The following is a 26,853-nucleotide window of genomic DNA, read 5'->3' as shown; positions in this document are numbered from 1 at the left end:
AATTGATAGTTATTTGTTGAAAATGAATGCATAATATTTAAACACTGTTTGCAACTTTTATCTGAGTCAGGCATGGAGAGAGAGATGACGCTTCGAAGTAAACCTCCCTCTGTCAGGTCATTAACCCAGAGACTTCTGTCCAGGGCAGCCCCTCCTTGCCCCATGTTGACAGGCTATCCTGAGAACTGAACTAGTGAGGGAAGGACCAGATGTGGATAAGAGGGTTAGTTCCTCATGCTCGCTCCAATACTAAGTGATGGCCTAAGCTTCCGTATGTAGACCTGGTGTATTTCCTGCTCTTCATGAAAGAGCTAGGACAGGGGTCAGACAGCCTAAAGGTCAGCTTATTTTTCTTTATCCTATTATTCTGTTACAGCCTTCAAAGATCAGAAAATGGTGAGTTTAGAAAGGGGTTAACACTGAGTAAGCCTACAACTGGAAAATAGGTTGGACATTGTCATCCATTTCAGATTACGGATGCACTATAGCTGATTCACATCATTAGTATACAGACTTTTAAGTTAGAGTAAAATATCTCTGGCCTTTGCTTTTCTTTTCTATCTTTAGGCATAGAACACTGGAAAAGAGATTTCTAGCATGAATGTCAATTAGAAAATTCTATACCTCCATTTGTTTAACTGTTATAAGCCTTGTATATCTAGGGCTACAAGGAAACTTGAGGCTTTAGGCCAGCACTGCCCAATAGAAATATAATGTGCTTCACATATTAATTTTAATTTTTCCAGCAGCCCCTACATTAAAAGGAAGGTTTTTTTTAAAGGTGGAATTTTAAAAACATATTTTCTTTAGTCAAATAGATTCAAGAGATTATCATTTCAATATATAATTGATATTTTAAAATTATTCATGAAATATTTTACTTTTCTGTGCTAAGCTTTGAAACTGGATGTATATGTCACACTTAGAACATATGTTGATACCGACTGGCCACATGCCAAGTGATCTGTAGCCATAGGTGGTTAGTGGTTACCATATTGGTCGGTACAGCCACAGGCAGTGAGTGAAAGGGTAGTAAGCTTGGCTTATGAGGTGAGTGCAGGTGGGGGAGGAACCAGCTCTGTGGAGAGACGTAAGGTCTGTAACTCACCATATGGAGGGCATTGCTGTTTTGTTTCCCTGGACTATCTCAAGTCTAAAACAACCTATTTTGAATCATAGTCCCCAAGTTGGAGTAGACTGTGATTGTTTAGGGCAGGAACTCCTAACCAAGCATTCATGGAACTTGACCTAGTTCGTCTGGAATGATAGGTCCTGTAAGTCAAGTATAGTTTTAATGGGACATGAAGTCTTTTTAGAATGTTGCCCTAGTCTTTTCTTCGCCTGAAATGCAAGACCCAGAGAGACAGGTGAAAAAACCTTTCTTCACGTTTAGCATTCCTTTTAATTTTTCTGTTGTTCCCAATGCACTAGCGATAATAAGTATAGACCTCAAGAATTCCAGAAAACAAAATGAAGTTGTCTCCCTTCCTGTTCACTGTTGACTTTTTGCCTATAATGTTATTGTCCCAACCAGGTGGTGGTTGTTTAAATGGGTTGGATGGTGAGCTGATACTCAAGAAGTTCCACTGGTGGCTGGCAGATAAATACTTAAGAATTAGCCCTCTAGTTTGGGTTTGACCACCCAGCCTCGTGCTGCCGAGGACTCTTCTGTCCGATTCAAGAAGAGTAGAGTTTTGCCTGAACATAGAAGAGGGACACATTCCGAGGACACTTAAAATACTGCAGCAAACATGAAGCTTCAGGCATCCTGGCCAGAGTTACCCATCCAGGCTGTCTAGACTTCTAACATATATCTTCTACTTATATCTTAGAGAGAAAGAGAATACACAACCATGTATATAGAGGAAATACAAATCTATATTATACATGTGCGTGCTAAACTTTACTTTTAACAAATGGCTTATGTTTCTGTTTAGTATGATTTATATGTTAATATAAAATATAGAAAGGCTGAATGTAATGAACTAAATTAGAGTTAATTTTAGAATAAACGTACTTAATTATGAAAGAAATAATATCTGAGTTTTCTTTAACCAGATGTACTTAGTTTCTTTAAAACATGGTCAACTTTTTTAATTGGTTTAAGCTTAACTTTAGAAACATTCAGAATCATCACTGTGCACAAATGTATACTAAAAATAAGTGCTAAGTCACTGTGTAGCATTTTAAAATGTTAAACATTTTTATCTATTTTTTATGTTCAGTGTTTCCTTTCTTCTTTTAACTCCCACAATATCTTCATCTCTGTGACGGTGGAGCACATGCTAAGACCCAACAGAGAGGGAACAATAGGTTTATCTCTCCTCAGCCTTATAACAATTGAGCTTTTTACATTTAAAACAAAAGTATTGAATGTTTAAAGTGTTTTTATTTTCTATCACTACATTCCTTAGTTTAAAAAGTGAAATAGGAAAGGGGATGAGAAGTATACTTGTAATAGACAGGAAAGCAATTGCCCTTCTCAGTCTGTGAAAATGTTCTATTCCTTTCCACATAACATATTCAATAAAACTTCACATTCAACAGTCAAAGTTACAGACCTTTTCGGTTGATTACAATTTCACTTCTTTAGAAAATAAACTTTCCTTTCTCTGTTCATCTCTAGTTTTTCTGCAGAAAGAGTTTTTTTACATCAGATGATGATTAAACCATCTTATCCTCAATATTAAAAATATATATTTACTATTAAATTCATGTATTTTCAAGTTGCTGAGAATTGTTCAACTACTAGAAGAGAATATTTGATCTTTGTTCAGAATGAAGGCTTACTGCAGTGATATTTATGTATGCATTTTCCCCAAAATAATAAATTAATTTGAGTCAAATACTATGCTTTTCATTGGCTAGGGGGAATTTGATTTAGTGACTTGAGCCACCAACCTGGTAAAAAATCTATAGAAACATCTGGTGCTGTGAAATAAAAGACACTAATACAATGAACACTCGTCCCCACTCCCCAGGCCTGTAGTAAACCATATTTATTATTGCTATGTTAAATGATTATATGTCTTGAGTTTTTCTCTATCCCCGCCCCCAGGAAATTTAGTAATGGATGTATACTAACCCATGCAGAATTCACCTGATTTATGACTATGTTCCAAAAGCTGTTGAACATTTAGTAAAAATGCAAAATTTTCTGGGAACCTTTAAAAATATAAATGTGTGTGGTCATAATTTTTGCTATGCCACCCATACACAAAAATTATTTAATGTTTCTCTATTCATATTCTCTGCAGTGTAGGCAGTGTTATACAGCACACAGATAGGCTGTGTTCTTGTTCGTAAGAAAGTTGTCTGTTTGGTTTTTATCTTCGTGTCTGTGTTTAGATTGTCAATACCAGGTAATAGCAGCAAAAATGGAATGGAAAAGAGACAGGTACCTCCTTTGGGATTCCTGCAAATAGTACTATGCATTGATATTGTGTAGATGGTAGTTGTCACCTTTTATATTGTAAGTCTACTTTTGGTAGTGTGTCAGAACAAGACAAAGGTCACATAGCTTAAAGCCTATTATGAGCATTGATGGTAGAAAACAATGTAGCCATAAATGGGCAAATTAACCCCTGCCATGCTTTAATAATCTGCAAGACATCTTAAAATGAGCAAAATGGATCAATGACCTTATTTTTTTCTTTCCCATAAATTTATGAGCTGGTATTCTGTGAGTATTCAGATCAACATTTCAAAATGACTCCTTTTCAAAGTAAATCTTTGTCTCAGTGTACTGCTTACTGAATGTACTTAGGCCCTTCTTTTATGTGAGGACTAGATTGTATAAACCTTATAAAGGAGAGATTACGGAGCTCTCTAGCTTAAACAGGAAAGTGGATCAGTGCTGACACCCTACTAAATGAGTCTGGCAGTGAGGAGTGGGGAGGAAAGGGTTACAAGAATTTCCAGGATTATGAATAGTCTAAGTGAATTAGATAATTAAAAGACTCTTCTTGAGTATTTCCTAGACGTATCTGCAAAATTCTTAGGAATGACTGTCTTAAGCTTAATTGATTAATGTGAAAATTCTTTTTGCCTGAGCCCAAATATCATGTTAGAAAACCAAGGGATCACATTCTATATTTTGAAAAACCCCTTTTGTAAAATGGGACTTTGTTTCCCCTCTCAGAGGATCTTGTCCGACCGAGAAGAAGGGAGACTATGAACGTGGCTACAGGGTGATCTCTTGATCCTTGGACCAAAGTGAGGAAAAAGTCTAACAAATGCATCGTTTTGCAGTAAATTAGATCAGATTTCCGCATCTCCGCACTCAGTCTGTGAGCTGACAGTTCAGTAAAATGTTCCCTTGTAAGGTTCGCCCTCTTAGGAAAAGGGGCAATAATTCATCATTAGGATTTCAGAGTCCAGGTGTAGATGGAAACTGATGGAGCCTCCAGCGAGGCAGGGAGGGTGCGTGGAAGAAGAAAATTTTATCTGAAGCCTAATTCCCTGGTTACAGCAGAGAATAATTAAGATAATATTGCTTCAAGAGTCCTTTAATGATTAAAAATCACATATGCAGAATCCATAAATTGGAGGGCAACAAATTGAAAGGCGGTAACATCAGAGAACTGTTTTGTGCACATTGTGGTGGGAAGTACACTCGTGGCAGCCCGCTGTACGGGCAGCCACCGGAGACCGGGACCAGTCCAAGGACTTTGTTTAGATGCAACAAATCATTTGTCTGTTATTAACCCAGAGCTTGTAATTATGCAGATTGCCATAGATTTTCCTGGGCCTGGAAGTGAGATTGAGGGTTGTTCACAGTATAGCAGGCAGCTCAGGGCTGGCCATGCATTACTGAACTTGCCACATTTATCATGTTGACTGATGGCAGCAGAAGCAGGTCTCAGGTCCCAGTGGTTAATGTAGTGGGTAATTAACTGTCATTTGCCTAGTAATAGGCTGATGATCAATGGTTTGTGTGGAAACAAATTCTAATCAGGTAGCTGATAAATGCTCAGCTAGCGAGAGCAATTGAAATTGGGGGAAACTATGTCCAGAATTTCAAAATGGCATTGTGTGTGTATGTTTATTAGGTATAAGCAAACGGAGTCATCCTTAAACACTGCTTTCTCTCACACTAATCGCATTTTATATCCACAAGTGCATCTATATTCGTGGAATAAAGAACTTTTAAGATTTCCTTATTTCTCAAAAAAAATAAAAAAGAAAGAAAAAGAAGAAACAAATGCTCATGCCAGTGATGTGCCTCCTGAATAGATCACAGGAAGTACACGAAAAGTGAATGTGAAATGTTGGGATGAACGAAGAAATCTGCTGACAAAAGAATAGGATGAAAGCTTTAGTTTGCGATGGTTTCATTTTTAATGATTGCCAGTAGGAGATGCAAGATATTACATTTTCAATGACATTCTTAAAAAAAAAATTATTTCCCAAAATAGGGATTGAGAGCACAAAGGTTATTAGAGTTATATTCCTTAAAATAAGCATACTGAAACGCTTTAAAGATTTTTTTTCCCAGGGAAAAGGAGCATGTGACCATCTTTAATTTCGTCTTCTTGAAGATGAACCTTGCTTACTTTTTATCGAGTGTACAGATGATGAAAAGCATTTATGGTTTCTACCCTCAAGGCGCTTAAGTTCTTCAAGAGACGGTCTAACAAAAACATAAGCTTAAACGTTGATTACGAGTTTGGCCAGACACTTCGAAGCCGTTCTCATAACTCTTTCCAACAATCATCATTAGCCTGCTAAGAGGAAATAGTTCTACACTTGAAAATGAGCATGCATGCCTTAAGCAAAGGAGCATCTCTTCGAGTATATAGAAAGTAATAAGGGAAACTTCAGCACATTTGTGCGTAATCCTTAAATTCAATAAAAGGAAAGACTAAGATTCTTTAAAGTACATTTTTATAACTAAAGTGAGTTTTCTCCCTAGCACCTTTGAATTCATTAGTTTAGAACTGCTTTTAATTTGGTCTTTCCCATGAGAGCCATTATATTTTTCTCCTGTCAGCCTGATGCTGGAGAAAAAAAAAGGAAACTGGCAGATGTGGTGTTTTTCATCTACTTTGCTTCCTAGTTAAAAAGTGCATTAACTACTATGCACAGAATAGGACTTGTAATAACTCTTTACCACCATTAACAATGTTAAAGAGACTTCGTTTAAATATTGCCAGTAAAAATGGATAAAATATTTTATTTTCTCCCATTATGAAACTACGGAGACATTTTATGTTGTACTATATTTTAGGTCATTACAATAACTATTTACTGGAATCTACAGCAAATAGGATTTTTTTAAAAAATACCTTTTCCCCCCCAGACAATTCCAGTGGTTCTTACAGTATATTATGTTTCCACTTCTGATCTAGCTCTGTGTAGTTTATAGCCTCATTTACTTTAATGTGCTACCTGAATAACATAATCATAGCTATAACTATAGTATAGGGCCATAAGGTGCATGCGCCTGTAATGATTTTTGACTACTTAAATGGCTTGTTCATAAATGGCCCTTTAATAATAACGGCAAACCATTTAGTAACTGGGTGACAAAAATAGGGAGTCATTCAAATGGGTTTTTTTTCCCCCAAGTAAGATGTTTAATGTGTGGCATGAAGATGAAAGTTACATTGCTTTTATATTTACTCCATATTCTAACAAGTAGACTTTTGCTATGAATTCACCCCTGTTGACTTCTGTGTGTGTAAGCTTCCCAATGTATTTGTCTTTTCCTTTGCTTCTCAAACAAGATGTGATTTCCATCAGGAAAGGTCAACCGAGTATGTATCACCAAAGAATATTTATGTGTATACCTAGGATAAAACTCACTTGAGTACATCGTACGGCATTGTGTATCAACAGCTTTACAAAGTGTATTAGCATCTTCTCTAGTCACCATCTCCGATTTTCCTGTAAGAGTTTGAAAAAAAAATGTTTATTGTTCTAGGCTCTTCGGAGTGACGGGAAACTGCGCTGCCTGCAGTAAGCTCATCCCTGCCTTTGAGATGGTGATGCGTGCCAAGGACAATGTGTACCACCTGGACTGCTTTGCATGTCAGCTTTGTAATCAGAGGTACTCAGATTTCATTTTGTCTCCTAAAAAACGGTACAGCTCTCTTTTCTGGCTATTTATTTAACAGATGGGAAGTATATCAGTACACTTTATTTAAAGCAATTACTCTCAGCATTTTTATTTTCTGCAAATGTTCATTCAGTGCCAGAAACGAACCACTGAGGAGCAAGGTCTCAAAACTGCATTTCTACGTAAAAGAAACCCATCACATAACAGGACGTGATAGAAAATGAAGTCAATTCTGTAAACTTTTAGTCTTCTTATTATTCATTCTCTTCCTTGTTGTTTTTCTTTAAACGCTAGCCGGTTTGGCTCTGGGGATAGAGCGTTGGCCTGTGGACTGAAGGGCCCCAGGTTCGATTCCGGTCAAGGTTACATACCCGGGTTGAGGGCTCAATCCTCAGTGGGGGACGTGCACGAGGCAGCCGATCAATGATTCTCTCCTGTCATTGAGGTTTCTATCTTTCTCTCCCTCTACCTTCCTCTCTGAAATCAATAAAAAATAAAAAGTACGTTTAAACTATCTTTACTTTTTCATACTACTGTGAGCAAACACATTTGCACTGAGGCAAATAGGGATTTGTGGCAGGTAGTATTTTCTTGATGTTCATATTTATAGTTGCCTTACCTCTTGATTTCTGTTTTATAATATTTTTATTGATTTCAGAGAGAAAAGAAGAGAGAGAGAGAGAAACATCAATGATGAGAGAGAATCATTGATCGGCTGTCTCCTGCAGACCCCACACTGGGGATCTAGCCTGCAATCTAGGCATGTGCCCTAATCAGGAATTGAACTGTGACCTCCTGGTTCATAGGTCAACGCTCAACCACACCGCTGAGACACACCGGCCGGGCTTAATTTCTTATCTTGAATTTTAACCTTGTTTTATATGTACTTTTTAAGTTGCTTCAAGTCTCTTTGTGAACAAGGCCAGAGATAGCTAATAATTAAACAATCAGCATTGGAGAGGCAGCATTGAAGAACAGAGTGTTGCACAGTGTATCTAAAAACCTAAATTCTGGTCTGGACTTTGCCCCTAATAATATGTCTGACCATAAACCAATATTAGCTCTCAGAACCTCAGTTTTCTCACTAATAACACAGGGAGCTGGATTAGTCCATTGCAGAGAATTCTTTCATCTGAAAGGCTTATGACTTCATCCCGTTTTTCTTTATTGAAAGTTATAACTTTTATTTCCACTGGGAACTATATACTACTGGTACCTATTTTATGTGACAAATGCAGAGGATATTAGAATATTAAAATGCACACATCATTAACAATGTATTTCAAAAATTAGTACACTTGGTGGTTTTAATGGAAATAAATCCCGTGCAAGTGTGAAAACACCTGGACATAGTATATAATCAGAAAATATTAGTTGTGGCCAGTTTTTAGTTATTGCCATTTTCTGTTTTACTGTTCGATGCAGCACTTTCTTATGAGGCCCTATAGAGCAGTAGAAAGAATACGATGTTAGAGTGAGAACTGGATTCAAATTCCAGCCCCAAAATGAATCAGCTTGTGACCTTGGGAATGCTACTTAACCTCTCTGATTTTGTTTTCACACCCTTAAAATAAAGACAGTAATGCTTGTCTTACAGATTTTGAAAATAAAGTCAAATAATTTATATAAATACTGGGAATAGGTTCTTAGAAATTGGAATTTGAAATTAGAAATTAGGAAAGAAAACAATAGGTTCTCAAAAAAACTAGTTCTTTTACCTTGAGATTTATAACTTATTTTTACCAAATAATATTTCACTAACTTGGTTTTTACACAAGATATATAGCTCAAGCCCGCTGGCATGGCTTAGTGGTTGAGTGTCAACCTAGGAACTAGGAGGTCACAGTTCGATTCCTGCTCAGGACACAGGCCTGTGTTAGGGGCTCCATCGCTAGTGTAGGGCGTACAGGAGGCAGCCAACCAATAATTCTCTCTCATCATTGATGTTTCTCTCCCTCCCTCTCCCTTCCTCTGTGAAATCAATAAAATACATTTTAAAAAGATGTATAGGTCAATAATATCTCTTGCTAAATAGATATTCAGAATGTGACTTAGTATACATACCTTGACGTATATAATTTGCCCAGGAAATAATTGAAGAAGTCATCTCACAACATCTTGAGTCTTCCCAACAAATGCCTGGAATCAACATAGTTTAATTCAGTCTACAGTGACATTTAACCAAAGATAAATTGTCAAATGCACATGTTGTTTATTGTATGTAAGGATATGAATAAAGAAACACAAATATCCACACATCAATACAGACAGTAAAAAGGTAGACACATTTATATGCATGTGTACATGTGTGCATACATGTACACATACATGTATTAGTAGTAAATTTAAAATACTTCTGTTCACTTGTTACATTGATCCACTGATACAACCCACTAATAATACAGTTATTGTCATGCAATAATAACATTTACTGCTTTTCTACTTATAAATGGTTATATATTCATAGTAGAAAACTTAGAGAATACAAAGGGATAAAGAATAACATCATCTCATAGCTCACTATTCTCTCACTATTTTAAGGGAAAATATTTTAATATTTTGGTGTGTAGCCAGCTGTATAATTTTTATACATATATGACAAGTGATATATAGCATATACTTTATATTATAGGCACATTTGAGCAGATTAAAGAAAAGTAACAGCAAATAATCCTAATATTTAATATTTGGCCTTTTTATGTATTATGGTGTGCCTTTGTACCTGTCTTTAAAATTTTTTTTTAAGCCCTGGCTGGTGTGGCTCACTTGGCTGAGTGAAATCCCATGCACCAAAAGGTCACAGGTTTGATTCCTGGTCAGGGCACATGCCAGGGTTGTGGGCTCCATCGCCAGTAGGGCCATTTTCTCTTCCTCTCTCTCTAAAAACCAATAACATCATATTTTTAAAAATTTTAAAGTTTCTTTTAAGGTATTTTAAATTTTCTTGTGTTCAGTTTTATGGATATAGCTTCATATAATAAATCATCAGATTATAGAAAGATGGCATCTCATTATAATTTTAATTAGCATTCATTTACTTCCTACTGCCACTTTGCTATTTCTTCTTTTAGGGAACTGCCTATTTATGCCCTTTGTCCATTTTTCTATTAGGGCAGGCTCACCTGTTTTATTCGTGTTCTACACAGAAAATTAAAACATCATTCAAGCGCTAAACCCAGGCTAAATTCTATTATGATGCAAAGTAATTGTAGGTTGTTAATGCTATTTACAAATCGTATTTTATTTTATTTCACCATGGAAATACACAGTTGCACTCACAATTAAGTCTGTCTCCTCAGTAAAACTCAGTCAAGTAGGACAAACACTCCTAAATTTTGACTCTAAAACTGTTCACCTTCTTATTGCTGCAAAATACTATTCTAATATCATTATTAAAGCACCTAATATATTTCTGTGTTCGCTTCATTTATTACATGCCACAATGGGACTGCAAAGTTCTGGTTCTGCACAATTAGCACTTAGTTACTGACTTGTCATTTCAGCCCCAACAAGACAAACTTCTTTAATGCAGGAAGTCAGCTCATCTTCATCAGCCAAGCAAAGCAGACAAATTTTGTTACTCTCAATACAGAAGGCTTTCAACACAGGAGACTCTGCTTGTACTTTGACATTTCCTTAGGAAATCCTCTTTAATAAAGCCATATGCCGCGTGGGCCTATACTCTCAGTAGCCGAATCTTTGTCATAGTATTGTACCTTTTCAAGTGAAACCTAAGGCATAAAGGTAATTTATAGGCACTTTCCCTTAAGCAAAACTTATTGACAACTGACATCGTATCAGACATGTTTATGAATTTTATTTAGCAGTCATTCCATCTTAACTTTTAAATCAAAATGTTAATAGCACAATATTTCTGAATGTTTAAAAACTATTAGCAATAATAACCTTTCAGAATTGGTTTCCCTTGTACAGTGTATACCTTCTCTGCCCTTTTAGAAGGCTCTGGCTAAAAACATAGAGTTCTGACTTAAAAATCTAAAAGCTTCTCTATTTTGAAAGGAAATCAGAGGAAGGTTATTTTGGGTATCTTGTGTAATCACTTGAGTCTTGTTTAGAACTGGAAAATTCTGTGTAATAGTTAATCTCTTAAAGGTGAATAATCCTCCCTCCCCTTTAGAAAATACTGTAAAACTAAATGATGGTTTTATAAGAAAAGGAAATGACATGCTTGTTTGTAATGGAATGGACTCAAATGTTACTTGTGTAACATTTCATTTTCTTTTATTAAAGGATAAAAGCTTTGTGCTTGGCTCTGTAAGAACAGAGGGGAGTACAATTTAGTTTCTCTCTCAAAGGTATTCAGAGCTAGGGGCGAGAGGGGCCATCAGAGACTCACAGGAGAGTGTAATTGACGGGACACAGATCCATCCCAATGGAAGAGAGGACCATGCTGGGAGTCTTAGGGAAACATCACAAGCTGATGTGCCGGGTTTCATGAAAGACCTCCCTAAAACTAGTTGGACCCTAACTGGTTTGGCTCAGTGGATAGAGCGTTGGCCTGCGGACTGAGAGGTCCCGGGTTCGGTTCCGGTCAAGGACATGTACCTTGGTTGCGGGCACATCCCCAGTAGGGGGTGTGCGGGAGGCAGCTGGTCGATGTTTCTCTCTCATTGATGTTTCTGACTCTCTATCCCTCTCTCTTTCTCTCTGTAAAAAAATCAATAAAATGTATTTTTAAAAAAAAGACTAGTTGGGATATAGGAAGTGTGTCTGGTCGGGGGTGGGGGAGATGAGGAAGCCAGGAAGTAGTGAGGAAATGGATTCCCAAACAGATGGAGCAGCATGAAAGGCATGGCGCTGTGAGAGCATCTAATATGTTTGGGAAATGAAAAGTAGCTCAGTGTGCTCAGAGATGAGACCAGGAATGTGGTAGGGATGGTAGTGGGGAATGGAGCGAGGAGCAGGAGATGAAATTGTAAAAGTAGAAAGTCAGTGATTGAACATTGAAATGAGTACAAACTTAAATCACTGCATCTAAAATACCTTTGTGATTGAAAACTATTTGATCCTGGAATCAATCCATCCTATCCAATATTTATTGACCACCCACCCCAAGCGATAGTACAATTTATGGTGGTATTTCACAGGGATCAAAAGAAATAAAACTCATGGTCACTTTACCTCAGCACTACTGTCCAGGTTGGGGAACCTATTACACACTTACAAGAAAATTTGAAATGCCAAAGTAAATGAATGATACACTAATAAATGAGTGCTCTAGGAAAGTACAATGCTCCCTGATCAGGGAACATTGATGGAAGGAGTGGAAACTGAAGAATGTTTAGCATTTAAGTTCCATGGTAAAAAGGAAGAACTATCCCTGGCTAGGTAACATTCTAAGCAAAGATGAAAAGATGATCATTGGCAACTAATAATGAAAGCACTTTTTTTCTACTTTATAGATGTGGGAACTTATTTTCAGAGGTGTTAAGTAACTTACCAGAGGTGTGAATGTATTCTGTGTATGTACATGGTTTAAAATTAGTGCAACTAAGATTCAAATGCCTATCCCTGTGATTACACGGGCTGAGCCTGTTTTTTTTTTATCATTATATTACATTATTCAGACATTTTATTATTGCCTTTGCTATTAATAGATAATTTTTGAATGGGACTGATTCAATGTATCAAGCATTATAATAAGATGCTTTATTATATTCTTTTATAGAATTTATTGGGGTGACACTAGTTAACAAAATTATACAGGTTTCAGGTGCACAATTCCACAACACAATCATCTGTGTACTATATTGTGTGTTCACCACCCCAAGTCAAGTCACCTTCCACTACATTTATCCCCCCTATACCTGCCTCTACCTCTTCCCTCTCCCCATTCCCCCCCCCCGTGGCAATCACCACACTGTTGTCCAGTGTCTATGAGTTTTTTCTCTTTTTTTTTTTCTCAATCCCTCCACACACCCCTACCCAGCCCCACCCCTCCCAACTGCTGATCTGTGGAGTCTGTTTTACATGTACTAACTCATTTAAAACTCAAAATAACCCCTAAGTAGGTATCATTATTGATCTCATTTTACAGACGAGGAAACTGAAGTACAAGCAACTTAAGTAACTAATTCAAGGTTAAACAATTAGAAAATGGTAGACTCAAGATTTGAACCTTGGCAGTCTGGTTTTAGTCTGTGGACTCAGAGCCCGTATGAAGGCTGTTTCAAGAAGGGGATTTTATTTTCTGGCTACGTGGATATAAATGTGATTAGATACAGTTGTGTTATAGTAAGGCGGACTTTGGACAATTTCTAGCAGAACTCAGGGTGCATGTAGTGTAACTTGGTGCAGAAAAGATTGTTACGAATGAAGTGTGTAATGACAACTGGGCTGTCATTGGGAAAAGGCAGTAAATTTGTGCACAATTCTGAAGTGGTGGGACAGTGAGTATATACCTGCACCTCTCACTGCAAACAAGGTAAGTATCTAATAACTGAGGATGCTCCATGGGAAAGTAAAGACATTGGATATAGGTATTGAACCCACCTCTTTTTAAAGTGTTGTGAAATGGAAATAAATTATAATTGACCATTACTAATCTCAGGGAAATAAGGTGACTAAGTTAACATTTTCATTTCTTAGAAAGTATGTTACATATGGAGGCTTCTTAGCAGAGGCTTTTGATAACCTGCTCAAAACTACTCTAAGCCCATATTTTATACAGATGATTTATTAATCACACTTATTTCCTGTACTTTTTCAACTGTATAAGGCCACATGATTTCAACTAGAATCACTTCAAAATATCTGGAAATTAAATCTGTTATTAATTCCAAAACATCACGATTAGATGATTTAAAAAATCTCTTTAGGCATCTTGACATATTTTTCTAAATGAAGGGAAAATTAATTGAACCGACTATATCACAAGTAATGATGATTACTTTCAGTTTGCTTTCAGGAATTTTAGCCCTACCTATTAATATACTAACAGTGTTCTCTGGCCATTGCTGCTTTTAAAATATTTTTTTTCTTTAAGTGCTAAGTCTCTTAAGGAGCTGGTTATATAGCACTGGAAATTAGCCTGCCGTACAAAATCACAGTTCTAGATCATTTTGTTAAGTGTCTAATATCTGCATTGCTGTTTCTTTCATTTCTTCATGCTTATATTTGAAACATTTTAAAGGAGGGTACCGATTTTAATTGCATCCCAACCATAATTTGCCTTTAACCATAGCTTTCCAGGCTGTTTTGTTTGAGTTAGATGTATAATTGTGACATTCCTCACCCATGCTCTATTTCATTCTGACCTTTAAGGATAAATTGAAATGCACATAAAATGTACTTTATCCAGTTGACAATACACTAGTAACTAAATATTCAGGTAGGAATATTTCAGATGAATTCCATGTATACTACCATCTCATCGAATGGTAGGCAGGCCTTTTTAAAAAAATTATGAAAATGAAGAATTATAACACCAAAAAACAATTCTAGATAACTTTGTAGCCTCATGCTTTACTGCCTCCAGGTAAGAGCATGGGTCTTGAATCCGAAGACACCTGGTTCCTTTCCTTCATGTACCACATGCATCCTACCTAGGAAACCTGGGGCAGGTATTTAAATTCTGGGAAGAAGCCTCCGGTTTTTCATCTTTAAAAAGTCAATGATAATATCTGTAATCTAGGCTGGATGAAAGGAATAATGTAATCACATGTATACATGCTTCGTGTTAGCACCTGGTAAATACTTTATGAGAAGTGGCTATTATAATGACCGACATTTCAGCCATTGAGGTAAAGCTTTACATATTTCATTTCTACTCTTTATCATAAACTTGCAAAAGTGACTGATATTAGAGATAAGAAAAGCTGAAGTTTCATCTTAATATCTTAAGTGGAAAGTTGAGATTTGGACCCTATTCCTTGCAATATGCTTCTCTACCTTTCATATATTTCTTATTATAACATCCCTACAATCCAGTGATGTAGCTGTTTTATCTAACCCTCAGAGAACTAACTCAGGAAAAGTATGAAATGTACTTTATATCTTTTTTTCTCACTCTGATTAACCTGAGTTTATGAATCTACAAATAAAAATTATTTAAATCTCCAGGCCTCTGAAGGTAAAAAAATGACATGATAGGACATGACAAAAAAACCACGTTTTTATTTAATAGTGAATAGAATTAAGGTGATTATTAAAAATTATATTGAAAAAGTAAAGCAAAGTTTCAGACAATATAGAGTTGAAAAAGTATTTCCAATTTAGTTGTTTTTTAGGAAAAAAACCTCAGTAATATCAGCTGGAGCATGAGTGTTTTACTGAATTTATTTACTTTTGATATTTTATTATAGGCTTCTTAGTTCAAATAAATTTCAATATTAACATAAATTGAAAAATTTTGAACAGTAATCACATATATTATTCATGCTATTTTATATAATCTCACTAAAGTTAAGTATTTTTAAAATACATTTTTATCAATTTCAGAGAGGCAGAGAGAGGGAGAGAGAGAGATAGAGACATCAATGATGAGAGAGAATCAATGATTGGCTGTGTCCTGTACGTTCCACACTGGAGATCGAGCCCAAAACCCAGGCATGTGCCCAGAAACTGAACCATGACCTCCTGGGTCATAGGTTGATGCTCAACCACTGAGCCACTATGGCCAGGCAAAAGCTAAATATTTAAATTGGCTGTTAGGCCTGTCCTTTTCTTCAACATGTCTTAGTACTCAAGATAATCTGCAAAAACTGGTCTATTCCAACACCACTTTTAAACACCATATTTAAAGTTTACAGTATGCAATAAAAAGAAGATGTGCTTAAAATCCAAACTTGAATGTTCATTGCATCCAATAGTCTTGACCACACACAACTCCAGGATTTCAAGATCAGCACATGCTCCGTATTTTCAATCAACATCATCAGCAGGCAGTAATCCTGGGGAAAAAAAAGTAAATTCCACAAATAAACAGACCAATCTTCTTTAAGAGGAAAGCTAATTCTTTTCAATCTACTTTTTTTATTACACCATTTTCCCCTCTATCTACTTAAGCTAGAATAAGGATAAATTTCCAAAGCTACCCAGTTGGAAAATAAATAGGTTCACTGTTTGTCTAGCATTCCAATCTTTGCAAATGTAAATCAGTCCAACTGCTCCTCATTTAAACTCTCAACTTCACAAGACATTAAAGGGTGCCTTTCAGTACACAGTTTAATCTATCCACTAAGATTTCTGCTTGAACATCATTTGAAATAGACTATCTGATAAAGAGAGACCACTATCAAAGGTCAGTGAGGTCAACTTGTATAATTACAAGTAGTTTTACTGGGTCAACTCTACCAGACACTGCTGTTTGAAGGTTAAATTGTTACAATTAAAAATATATACAGATCTCCCCAGAGTTACTTTATTGTTAAATGTACCAGAAACTGCACAAGCATTTATTTCTGACCTTAATTGTATCCAAAGTGTCACCATGGGGAAATTACACAAAAAGAGCACTTATTTTGTTTTATTGAATAAAATAATAATTAGCTCCTGGGCACTAGTTTATGTATCACATCAATATTAAGAAGTTTGTTTAGGTTATGCCCTTTGGTTTAATTGAAAATGCTCCAAGAAATTACATTTACTATTTTATAGTTGATAAACTTGCTACAAACAAAGGAATATGGCCCAACATCAGAGTCTGGTGCTAAAACAACTTTCACTTCAGAATGACCACTTCCGAATTACTAGAATTTAATCACATTTTTATAACAAAAAGTAAAAGGAAGTTTTAAATGGAAAGCTTTAAAATGGGCTATTTTCTAATTGTTTGATTCATTTTAATGCCTTTACTTATTTTTTTGTAAAGTGGATAAGTGGCCAATCATGAAATCTTCCATAATCACTAACAGTGAAATATTATCATTCCTTCTTGTTTTAATGATCAGTTCCATGTTATAGATCAGTTCCATTTTCTTTCTAATGTGGTAAAATAAAAATAAAAATCACCTTTGCTGTCCTATATATTTTCCTCAATGTTCCTATGATTTTTATATATAAAGCTGGATTTCAAAGTTCGTGTACAATGCTTTAGTTGTTGACAACAAAGGGAACTTTCGAAGCCAAGCTTTCTATTTCAGGGAATTACCATGTGAAATTATTATTAGGAAAAGAAATCTTCAGATCTATAGATCCGAGTGAAATGGTCTTAACACATTTGATTTTTTTTTTTATTTTCAGATTTTGTGTCGGAGACAAATTTTTCCTCAAGAATAACATGATCCTTTGCCAGACGGACTACGAGGAAGGTTTAATGAAAGAAGGTTATGCACCCCAGGTTCGCTGATCTATCAACATCACCCTATTAAGAACACAAAGCACTACATTCTTTTATCTTTTTTGCTCCACATGTATATAAGAATTGACACGGGAACCTACTGAATAGCGTAGATATAGGAAAGCAGGATGGATATATGAAATAAAAGGGGAACTGCATCTGTATGTAGTGATATTGCCCCAGTTCAGAGTTGAATGTTTATTATTAAAGAAAAAACATAATGTACATATTGCTGGTTTTTTTGCTTGCTATTCCTTTTTGTGTCACTTGGCATGAGATGTTTATTTTGGACTATTGTATATAATGTATTGTAATATTTGAAGCACAAATGTAATACAGTTTTATTGTGTTACCATTTGTGTTCTGTTTGCTTCTTTGTATTGTTGCATTTAGTACAATCAGTGTTTAAACTTACTGTATATTTATGCTTTCTGTATCTACCAGCTATTTTAAATGAGCTGTAACTTTCTAGTAAAAAATTGAAGAGCAAATCTCACGAATGATACACATATAGATAAAGCAAGTCTAGCAACATTAAAAAACGAAAAAATAAAGACACACACAAAGCATTTTAAGCAACATTCACTATGATTGCCACCATGATTTAGTCTATCAGTGTTCTCTTTACTACCCCCTATTTTCAGGGGGTTAAGATCAGCTTTAAAAAATGCATAAAAATTTCATCTTAAAGCACTTTCATTTTATACCAACGTGAAAAGTGCCACTTTTAGAATACCTTTAAAGCTTAACAGTTATCCTTTTAATATCCTCTATGTGTGTGTGTGTGTGTGTGCGCGCTCTTTACCTATATTACGGTTTTGCTGTTTGTTTTTTTCAGCCATTCACCCCTTATGTGAACTAGTGCCTTTGGGTATCATGTAAATTTTTTCCAAAGGGTTACTTTAAAAAAGTATTAACACGATTATAAGATAACTTAAAATGATTAAATTTCTTGTACAAATTTTGCCCAGATCGCTCCATAAAAGCTGAGTGTTTAATAACTTATGGCCTGATAAATTTCTGGCACTAAAAGGATTTGAGTGTGAATCTACTGAAATCATGATAATGCACATTGACGCTATGATGATATTTGAGTAGTGAGGTTACTTTTGATCGGGCAACATAGTGCTCATAGAATCTTCTAGAAGAAGAGAAACAAAGGGATTGATAAAAAGCTGAGAACTGGTGATTATATATTTTTCTGTATTACATGCCACTTATTTTAATGTTTAAAAGTGAACACTTTAAAGTTTGATGTGTCTTACTCTTGCTTTCTGTAATTACCCACTCAGTATACATCACACTTAAGCTGAAATCTGTCATTCCATTTTTTAAAGGTGAAATATTATTTCCTTACCTACATGATAGCTGATGAAGAAGAAAATGTTCTAGAAACAGAAATTATGGAGACTGATTATTTAGATTATAATTTAAGATATTAAAATGAGTCTATAACACCCTCTTCTGGATTGCTCACATTTTGCTTCTTTGCTTCTGTTCCCTAGTAATAAAACTACATGTTAACAATTTAATCCCTTGCAGGCACAATGAACCCTATTTTTACTAGAGCAAATTTAGTGCGGTGGTTTTTATTTTTTCTTTATTTTTTTCTTGATCACTTGTATAGGAAACAATATTTCCCAGTGTTATTTACATACATATTTTGTCCTGCCAATATATGTATTGCAGATGAAAATTAAGTGTGATACCTGAGTTCTTGGTTTGGGGCCAAAATATTAAGCTGCAAATAATGCTGCTGTGGATTTGAGTTGTTTTAAAAACAAAGCTTTATTATAGACATGCATGTAAATCTGGATATTGCCTCTCGTTTTTAAGGAAATGATTCTGTGAAAAGTGATATGTATTTTTACAAATGCTTCATGGTTAAGAGTGTTCAAGTCACATGTCTCCCAAATTCAAGATACACCTAGAAAAAAAATTTTAAAAATAGCTATTTGTGGCCCATAATATAACTATTATTTTAGCCTTTGAGCCTTACATTTGCTTCATGAAAAGACTTGCATAGCCAAAACTAAAAACATCAAAACAAAAACAGAACAACAAATGGATGCAGGAGAAATAGTGAGAAATGGTTTTCATAACACTGCTGCCCCAATAGCCCCCTTTAAGAGTTGCTTGACATTCATGTGGATGTACAGTTTTAATTGTCGGTATCTTTTTCAAATGATCTTTTAAATATTTAACTGGTTTTGCATATGTTAAGATCAATATGTCAAAATACCTGTAAACTGGGAACAAACTGTTCAACTATCCTTGGGACCCAAAGACCAAACCACGTTTTTTACTGCCTTTTATTTTGCATAATCCTTTGGGAATTAATTCTTATGCTTTTCCTGCGAAGGAAATTACTCACCTGGATTAAAGATTAAGGCCTTAATCTCCTTAGATTATCGTTAATCCCTATGAATTTGTGAAACAAGACAGAAATAGACCCTTTTGTAACTAATTGCCCATAAAGAGTAGCATTTTTGACCTGAAGTATTAAGCTAATTGTCTTGACTATTTCCAAGTCCCTGAATTGTTGTCAACTTTCCTCTTTGTGTTGTGTAGCCCTGGTGTCCCTTAGCTTGTTTTCCGATGCCTCCAGTAGGACACCTCCAATGGAGCTTTGATTTCTCAAGCAGGGAGAGCTCCCTTCCTAATGTGCACCACGCATAGGCTGCCTCTGATGAAGGACCAGGAACCTCCAGTTCACCAGAATGCTGGCTGAGTTTAAAAGCTGACCTGTGTTTGTAATTTCACTTTCATCTTGCTTAATAAATATCTGCTGGATTCTTTCATTCATTTTTTTTATATTTGGATTTATGTTTTTAATAAAAGGGGTATGACACTATTTGATTGCTCTTAATTGGCAAAATCTAGATGACATCTAGAAAGCATGCATTAAGTGCATGAAAAAAGAAAAAAGTATGTAAGGATGTTGGCTTTTAAAAGGTAAATCATAAGCATAAACAAAGTAGCTCAAATGCTTTCTCCAGATATTATACTTAAGATCTCTGAGCTAGGTAGTTTACTGCTATTTACTTTTGTGGGGAAAATAAAGCTGTCAAAATGAAGGTAGCAATTACTGGGTATAATTTTGCACATACATACAAATTTTAAGTGATCTTTCTGAAAGCAACTGTGTTGGCAGACTAAATTTCAAAACCTCTCTTTTCTGTACAATGAATTAAAGCAAAAAACTCAACTCAATCCTACATTTTCAGGGATGAGATGGTGTGCCTTCCCTGAAACTGGGTGCTGAAGGTTATATCTGCAGTCAAACCTACAATATACAAGTGGCTTCCTTTTAACTATCCTTTTAGGCAAACCACCCTTAGAATAGTCACTTAAACAATTTCATACAAATGATACAGTTTCAACATGCTTAGGGTTCACTTCAGTAAGTTGCAGAAACAATCTGCATGTTTACTGTAATAGGCCATTAGCACAGAATACAGTTTTAGCAAAAGCCTTTTGATTACTTTTTCTTAAAAACACCATCCTATGTAATAAAAGCCTAATATGCTAAGTCTGTCATCAGGTTGGCTTTTCAACCAATCAAAGCATAATATGCTAATGAGATGCTAAGGCTGCTCAACCACTCGCTATGACATGCACTGACCACCAGTGCAGGGGGTAGACAGTTGACTGGTCGAACAGTCTCTATGATGTGCACTGACCACCATGGGGCAGACGCTCCAACTGGTAGGTTAGCTTGCTGCTGGGGTCCAGCCAATCGGTCCAGCTGATCAGGACTGAACAAAATGGGCTGGACACGCCCTGGATCCCTCCCGTGGTCCCTCCTCAGCTGGCCAACCTCCCGTGTCCCTCCCTGGCCCCGATTATGCACCAGTGAGGTCCCTCATCCTGGCCTGTGCCCTCTCACAATCCGGGGCCCCTCGGGGGATATGAGAGAGCCGGTTTCAGCCCAATCCCATGGGCCAGGCCAAGGGACTCCACGGGTGCATGAATTCATACACCAGGCCTCTAGTTATAGATATTTCTTAAATGTGATTTTAATGCAATTTAAGGTAAAAGAAAGCCAAGTTTTAATAGAGCTATGAATTCAAGGAGCATTTATTGAGAACCTACTATGTGACAGGTCTAGCCCAGAGCACTCAACCTCCTGCTGAGCAGACTTATGGTACTTGGAACCTCAGATGACTTTAAGGTGTCTTTGTACTGATTTGTACTCCTCTCAAACCTACTGATAATGAGCACACAAAAGCAAATACGATCTTCCTCCTATTCAGCTTGTCATTGCTCTGAAAGGCCCAGAAAATATCTCAGGTAATCAATGTGTTCAGAGAATTATCTCACACAAATTACTCATTAACTCAATAGCACATAATAAAAAAGAACATCAATTAATTAATGAGTCACCCTCAGATCACTCTGATTACAAAAGAGCTCTGCTGAAACAGCGGTTATAAATGGAGCTGCCTCTCTTCCTTCATTGTTTGCAATTGGCCCATTATTTGGCTGAAACCAGTGTCATATTTAACACATGCCTGTAGGTAATTGTGTGATTAGTTTCATAAATGGAGAATTCTGAAAGTCGACTGCTTGTAAGACCTTAGAAATGGTCAGAAAATTAAAGAAAACTCTCATTTTTACAATAGCTTCATTTGAAGCCAGGTTATTAAAAGGGTATTATCCATCCAAATGGTATACTTCTGCTACCAGCGAGACTATGAGACCTCGGCTCTTGCCTTCTTGAAGGAAAGGTTTCAATTAAGAGACAAAGTGCAGCAAAGCAACCAAGAGTTTATTGACCACAGCAAATGCACACTCAGGACAGTGAGACAAGGAAGGGCTTAGGCTTAGGAGAAGCCTCAGGAGAGCCCAGGTGGGCTGCTTGGCTCCCTGGGAAGTCAGAGAAAGGGAGGCCTTGGAGAGAGGTTCGGAAGGTTAACCCTGGACGAGCTGATGCTGCCCATGACTCCCTGGTTGCAAGTCTCCTGGGATCCCTTAGCAGCGGTTCTCAACCTGTGGGTCGCGACCCCTTTGGGGGTCGAAAAACCTTTCACAGGGGTTGCCTAAAACCATCAGAAAACACATATATAATTACATATTGTTTTTGTGATTAATCACTATGCTTTAATTATGTTCCATTTGTAACAATGAAAATACATCCTGCATATCAGATGTTTACATTACGATTCATAACGGTAGCAAAATTACAGTTATGAAGTAGCAACGAAAACAATTTTATGGTCGGGGGTCACCACAACATGAGGAACTGTATTAAAGGGTCGCGGCATTAGGAAGGTTGAGAACCACTGCAGGCTTAAAGGGAAGAAAGGGGGTAAAGGAATAGCACAGGCGTGCTCCCTGGGGGAGAGCTTGCACTGGGACTTTGTGTTGAGGGTATTTATCTCTCTCTCTTGCAGGTGGGAATCTTAAGGGAGGTCTCAGGGAGGGTTTCAATAAAATATTCATCAGCTTTCCAGGTGTGCTTTTTCAGGGTCATGGTCTCCACTGATTGGTCGGAAATAGGGCAGGGGTCATTAGCCATTGCTGCTGGTTCTGAGGCAGCCACAGTGTCACTTGTCTGGTTTTGCTGCCCCCCCCCTTTTTTTTTGAGCTGAAATACCACTGAGGCCTAGATGTTATCTTTCGGGAGGAAACGTCAGGGGAGCTAAACTGTATGACCAGCAATATGAAAGATCAGGGGTCCAATCCACAAAGAAGGTTTGAAAGGTTGCCATGGGTGCCAGGTCCTTGTTTTCCCAGTTTTGCCCCTTCCTAGGCACCTGAGGCTTTCAGCCCTGGTGACCTTATGTATCCAACCCATCTCCCTTGCCCTGCTCCTGTCTGTCTATCTGCCTATTACACTTCTACATTTATAATCACCATGTAAGACTTCCATATTAAACATTATAAGGATTAGCTGCTAAAACACTTAAAAGTAACATTTACAATGCTTCAGAATACACATAATTTAATTTCAGTAACTTTTCACAAACACTGAAATGGGCATGACCATTTTTATAACTATTTGGTGGGCCTGGTTGGGGAGGGTAGTAGGGATTAACAGCAATTGGGGAAATGATGAAAAGAAATACCAAATACTGCATACAAAATCAGCAGCGAAAGTTTCCTATCTCGGTAAATGCCATGCCAATAAGCTTATAGAATAATTATATCAGTTCCCCTGGGTAAGTCAGAAACATCTGCCGGTAACACATAGCAGGTGTTAACAATTACACATACTGAAATTTTTAAAAATGTTTTTAATTAAAAGAATTTTTGTCTTCTGAAAAGGAAAATATGTTAAATTCAAAGATACTCCTGTTTTGAGTGTGCAGAGCACGTAATGCACAAAATTGCAAAGCCCAAATCATCTTGGATCAACTAGGTTTCGTGTTTGGTTCAGATCATGGCAATCAAAAGTGAGTTAGAATTCATTGCACTGTTTACACAATCGGTATTCTGGGCTGAAAAGCTGAATACTCATGAAATTTGGAAAGCAGAGCTGATTACAGAATATTTTGGCTTTATTAGCAAGGTGTTTGCAGTTAACTGGACCAAATTTAATGGGCACAGTATAAAGAAAAATGGGAGCAAGAGACATTCAGACAACAAAGGATCCAAATCTTTCTTAACCCCTCGGAAGACGTTACATCACCAAAAATAAAACAGTCCATTTGTAACATGTAACATTAGCATATGTCCCATCTTCAATAGCTGTTAACAATAGTTAACATTTACTGAACACTTACCATATATCAGGCAGTTTCCCATGCCCATGTAATTTCCACAACACCATTGTAACATACGTATTATTACTCTATTTTACAGATTTTAAGTAAAAGCACAGAGAAGTTATTTAACTTGCCCTAGGTCATACAGCTAGTAAATAGTACACCTGAGATTTAAACATAGGCTTTCTGGCTCTAGGGTATGGTCACTGTTAAAGGATTGTCATTACTATTATTATATCATTACAGTCATTATTTTCTGGCCAAGAACTAGAAGTTACCTATTCATGAGAAAAACCCCAAATATTTTAGAATTTATGTCATCTTTAATGATGAAAATTGTGAATGAGAGTGATCATAATTTCCTAGATACAATTTCCTTAGAAATTCTTTTTTTTCACGCCATAAAGGGATTTATTTGAGCCTGCAAAGTCAGGATACCAAGATTAGAGGATCCCTATTATGAATAGCAGTGTCCAGAACAAGAGGTAGTCAGAACAGATGAGAGGAACTCATAGCAGAAAGCTGCAATTTTCTGTATTAGAAAGAGCATGCTGTGGTGAAGTAAGGCTAGACTAGTCTCAGAAGTCAAGATAAGAAAATGAGTATGTCACCCGTCTTTGATATTTTATAACTTACTTCCATAAGATGATATGAAAATGAACTTAAGGGGAGAATAGCAATCTGTGTCAAGCTTCGTGTTCATTGGTCTAAAATACACGAGCTATATTCAGATGCTGAGTCCTGGTCAGCTGCCAAATAGCTAAGGAACATTTTGGTCTCAGAATTACCATGGTAAACCAGGCTGAAGCAATAGTGAGCAAAGCAGTTATCCTTAAGGTAGACCAGAGCAAAATTTGATCCATTACATTCTGATATTACCACAGAAAAAAAATCTCGACCACGTTCTTCCTTCCCCTGCTTCCACTGACTGCTGCCATCACCATGGCTACTTCCATACATTGGGGGCCTTTTAAACCTAAATCATTCCATGTTAAGTGGGAATGGGAACTTCCACCACACCAGAGACTTCTGGGAATTTGAGCTTAGATCTGTGACAATCACTGAAGAAGGTGGCCAAATGGATTGCCTAAACAATGAGTTGGTCCTGAGCCGAGGAGGCATAGTGCAAACCACCTCCCCCACCACCGCCCCCAAATTTTAGTTGTATAGTTGCTTAGTTTAATTACAGCATGACTCACTGAAATATCCCTAACAACACCCAGTTTATCACAGCCCAAGTGTGGTGGAGCTGCTAGTTATCTTTGACCTATTATTCCTGTACTCTTCTTAGAATATCCTCAATTTAGTGTGAGTAGTAGCAAGAGCTAGGAGAAGACACAGAGACCACATCTGAGACAGTTATTGGTACAGGAGGGAAAAAATAGGAGAAAAATAAAATATGGGAGAAAATAGGGTATAAAATGTTACCTGGGAAGGCCAGTTAACTTTATGGTAAAAAAAAATCATTGAGGACCTACCATGTGTGTAGCCAATAGTAGGCACTTATTTTTTTTTTCTTAGAGACTTTGGTGCTTGAAATATAGGATGCACTGTTATTTATTCTTTGCTTAATGCTCAATTTATTAAATATATAACTCTAATAAATGATGTTTCTCTAAACATCTGTACACCATTTTAAACAGCTAATAAACCAAAACTTATAAGTTTAATAAATCAGATCCAACCATTTAAACAGTGATTAGGATCTCAGTCAAATTTTTCTAAACATTTCAATAAAATCCCATCTAATATGCTTCAGGTACTTTAAAACCAGACAGAAATTTTTATGATGTCCAAACTTATTTAGGAAAAAAAATCTGTAACACAAATTATTAATTGAAATTAATATTTGCTTCATATTTTTCAAAGTTTATGTTAATAATAATTCCATTTTGAAAATAGAAAATAGCCCTGGCCAGTGTGGCTCCGTTGGTTGGGCATCATCCTGTGCATCAAGAGGTTGCTGGTTCAATTCCTGATCCGGGCACATGCCCTGGTTGCAGGCTTGATCCCCAGTAAGGGGCATGCAGGAGGCAGCCAATTGATGCTACACTCTCACATCGATGTTTCTCTCCCTTCCTCTCTCCCTAAAAATCAATAAACTGTTCTTTAAAAAATTGCAAAGTATTGTCTGAACTAGCAGAGGATGCAGAATTTGCGTTGTTGATTATATGAACCTCAGTTGGGGCAGGAGAATAAGCTACTCTGTCCAAAATGACTAAAATTTGAGTCAGCACACATGAATTTGGCCAATAATCTAATAACCATGCTTTCTTGTTACATCAAAAGAATAATTTTAAGTGTAAGTCTTTCACATAGGTTATAATTTCCCATAACTCAATGCTTTTTCCCAAATTGATGTGTTAGGATTATTATAAGCTTATATATGTCATTAAATATCTTATTATAAGCTATAGGCTCATTTAGAGATTTTTATCTCCCAAGAAATAAGGAATCATAATCTATAGTTAAATTTCCTATTAGGACATTCAACTAATCCTCTTTCTTGCACATATTATTGGACTCTCTTTTGAACTGATTATAATGCAATACCACCTGTGTTGATTAGCACTTCGTGTTCTTGGTGTAATTTGACTTACAATTATCCACATTTAATCTTCTCTATTTAGAAAAAGAGACGAATACAAATTGACACTGAATAAATAAGTATACATTCAGTAGAAGAAACAGAATACATATACCATTATATTTGTTTGTATGTTTTTATTTTTGTTTGTTTTATCTTTTAACCCCCTTCATCTATTTCTCCCACTCAACTCACT

General features: G+C 36.4%; 1 protein-coding gene across 6 annotated transcripts in view; it reads left to right on the top strand.

The window, feature by feature from the left end:
- LMO3 (LIM domain only 3) overlaps positions 1-20,214 on the top strand; it is a 56,083-nt gene extending 35,869 nt beyond the window's left edge. For 5 of the 6 annotated variants that reach the window (XR_002828053.1, XM_006084301.1, XM_006084300.1 and 2 more), the window contains 2 exons: positions 6,926-7,051; positions 17,264-20,214. Coding sequence is in view for 5 of the 6 variants with exons in the window: in XM_006084301.1 (XP_006084363.1) it covers positions 6,926-7,051; positions 17,264-17,369 (232 nt within the window). In the remaining variant the exon portion in view is untranslated. The remainder of the gene's footprint in view (positions 1-6,925; positions 7,052-17,263) is intronic. The other variant, XM_006084299.3, reaches the window with a different exon arrangement.
- The last annotated feature ends 6,639 nt before the right edge of the window (positions 20,215-26,853 follow it).

The sequence above is a fragment of the Myotis lucifugus genome, unplaced genomic scaffold (assembly GCF_000147115.1).
Source record: "Myotis lucifugus unplaced genomic scaffold, Myoluc2.0 scaffold_10, whole genome shotgun sequence".
Classification (NCBI taxonomy): Eukaryota; Metazoa; Chordata; class Mammalia; order Chiroptera; family Vespertilionidae; genus Myotis; species Myotis lucifugus.
This window is presented reverse-complemented; position numbering and strand designations above follow the sequence as displayed.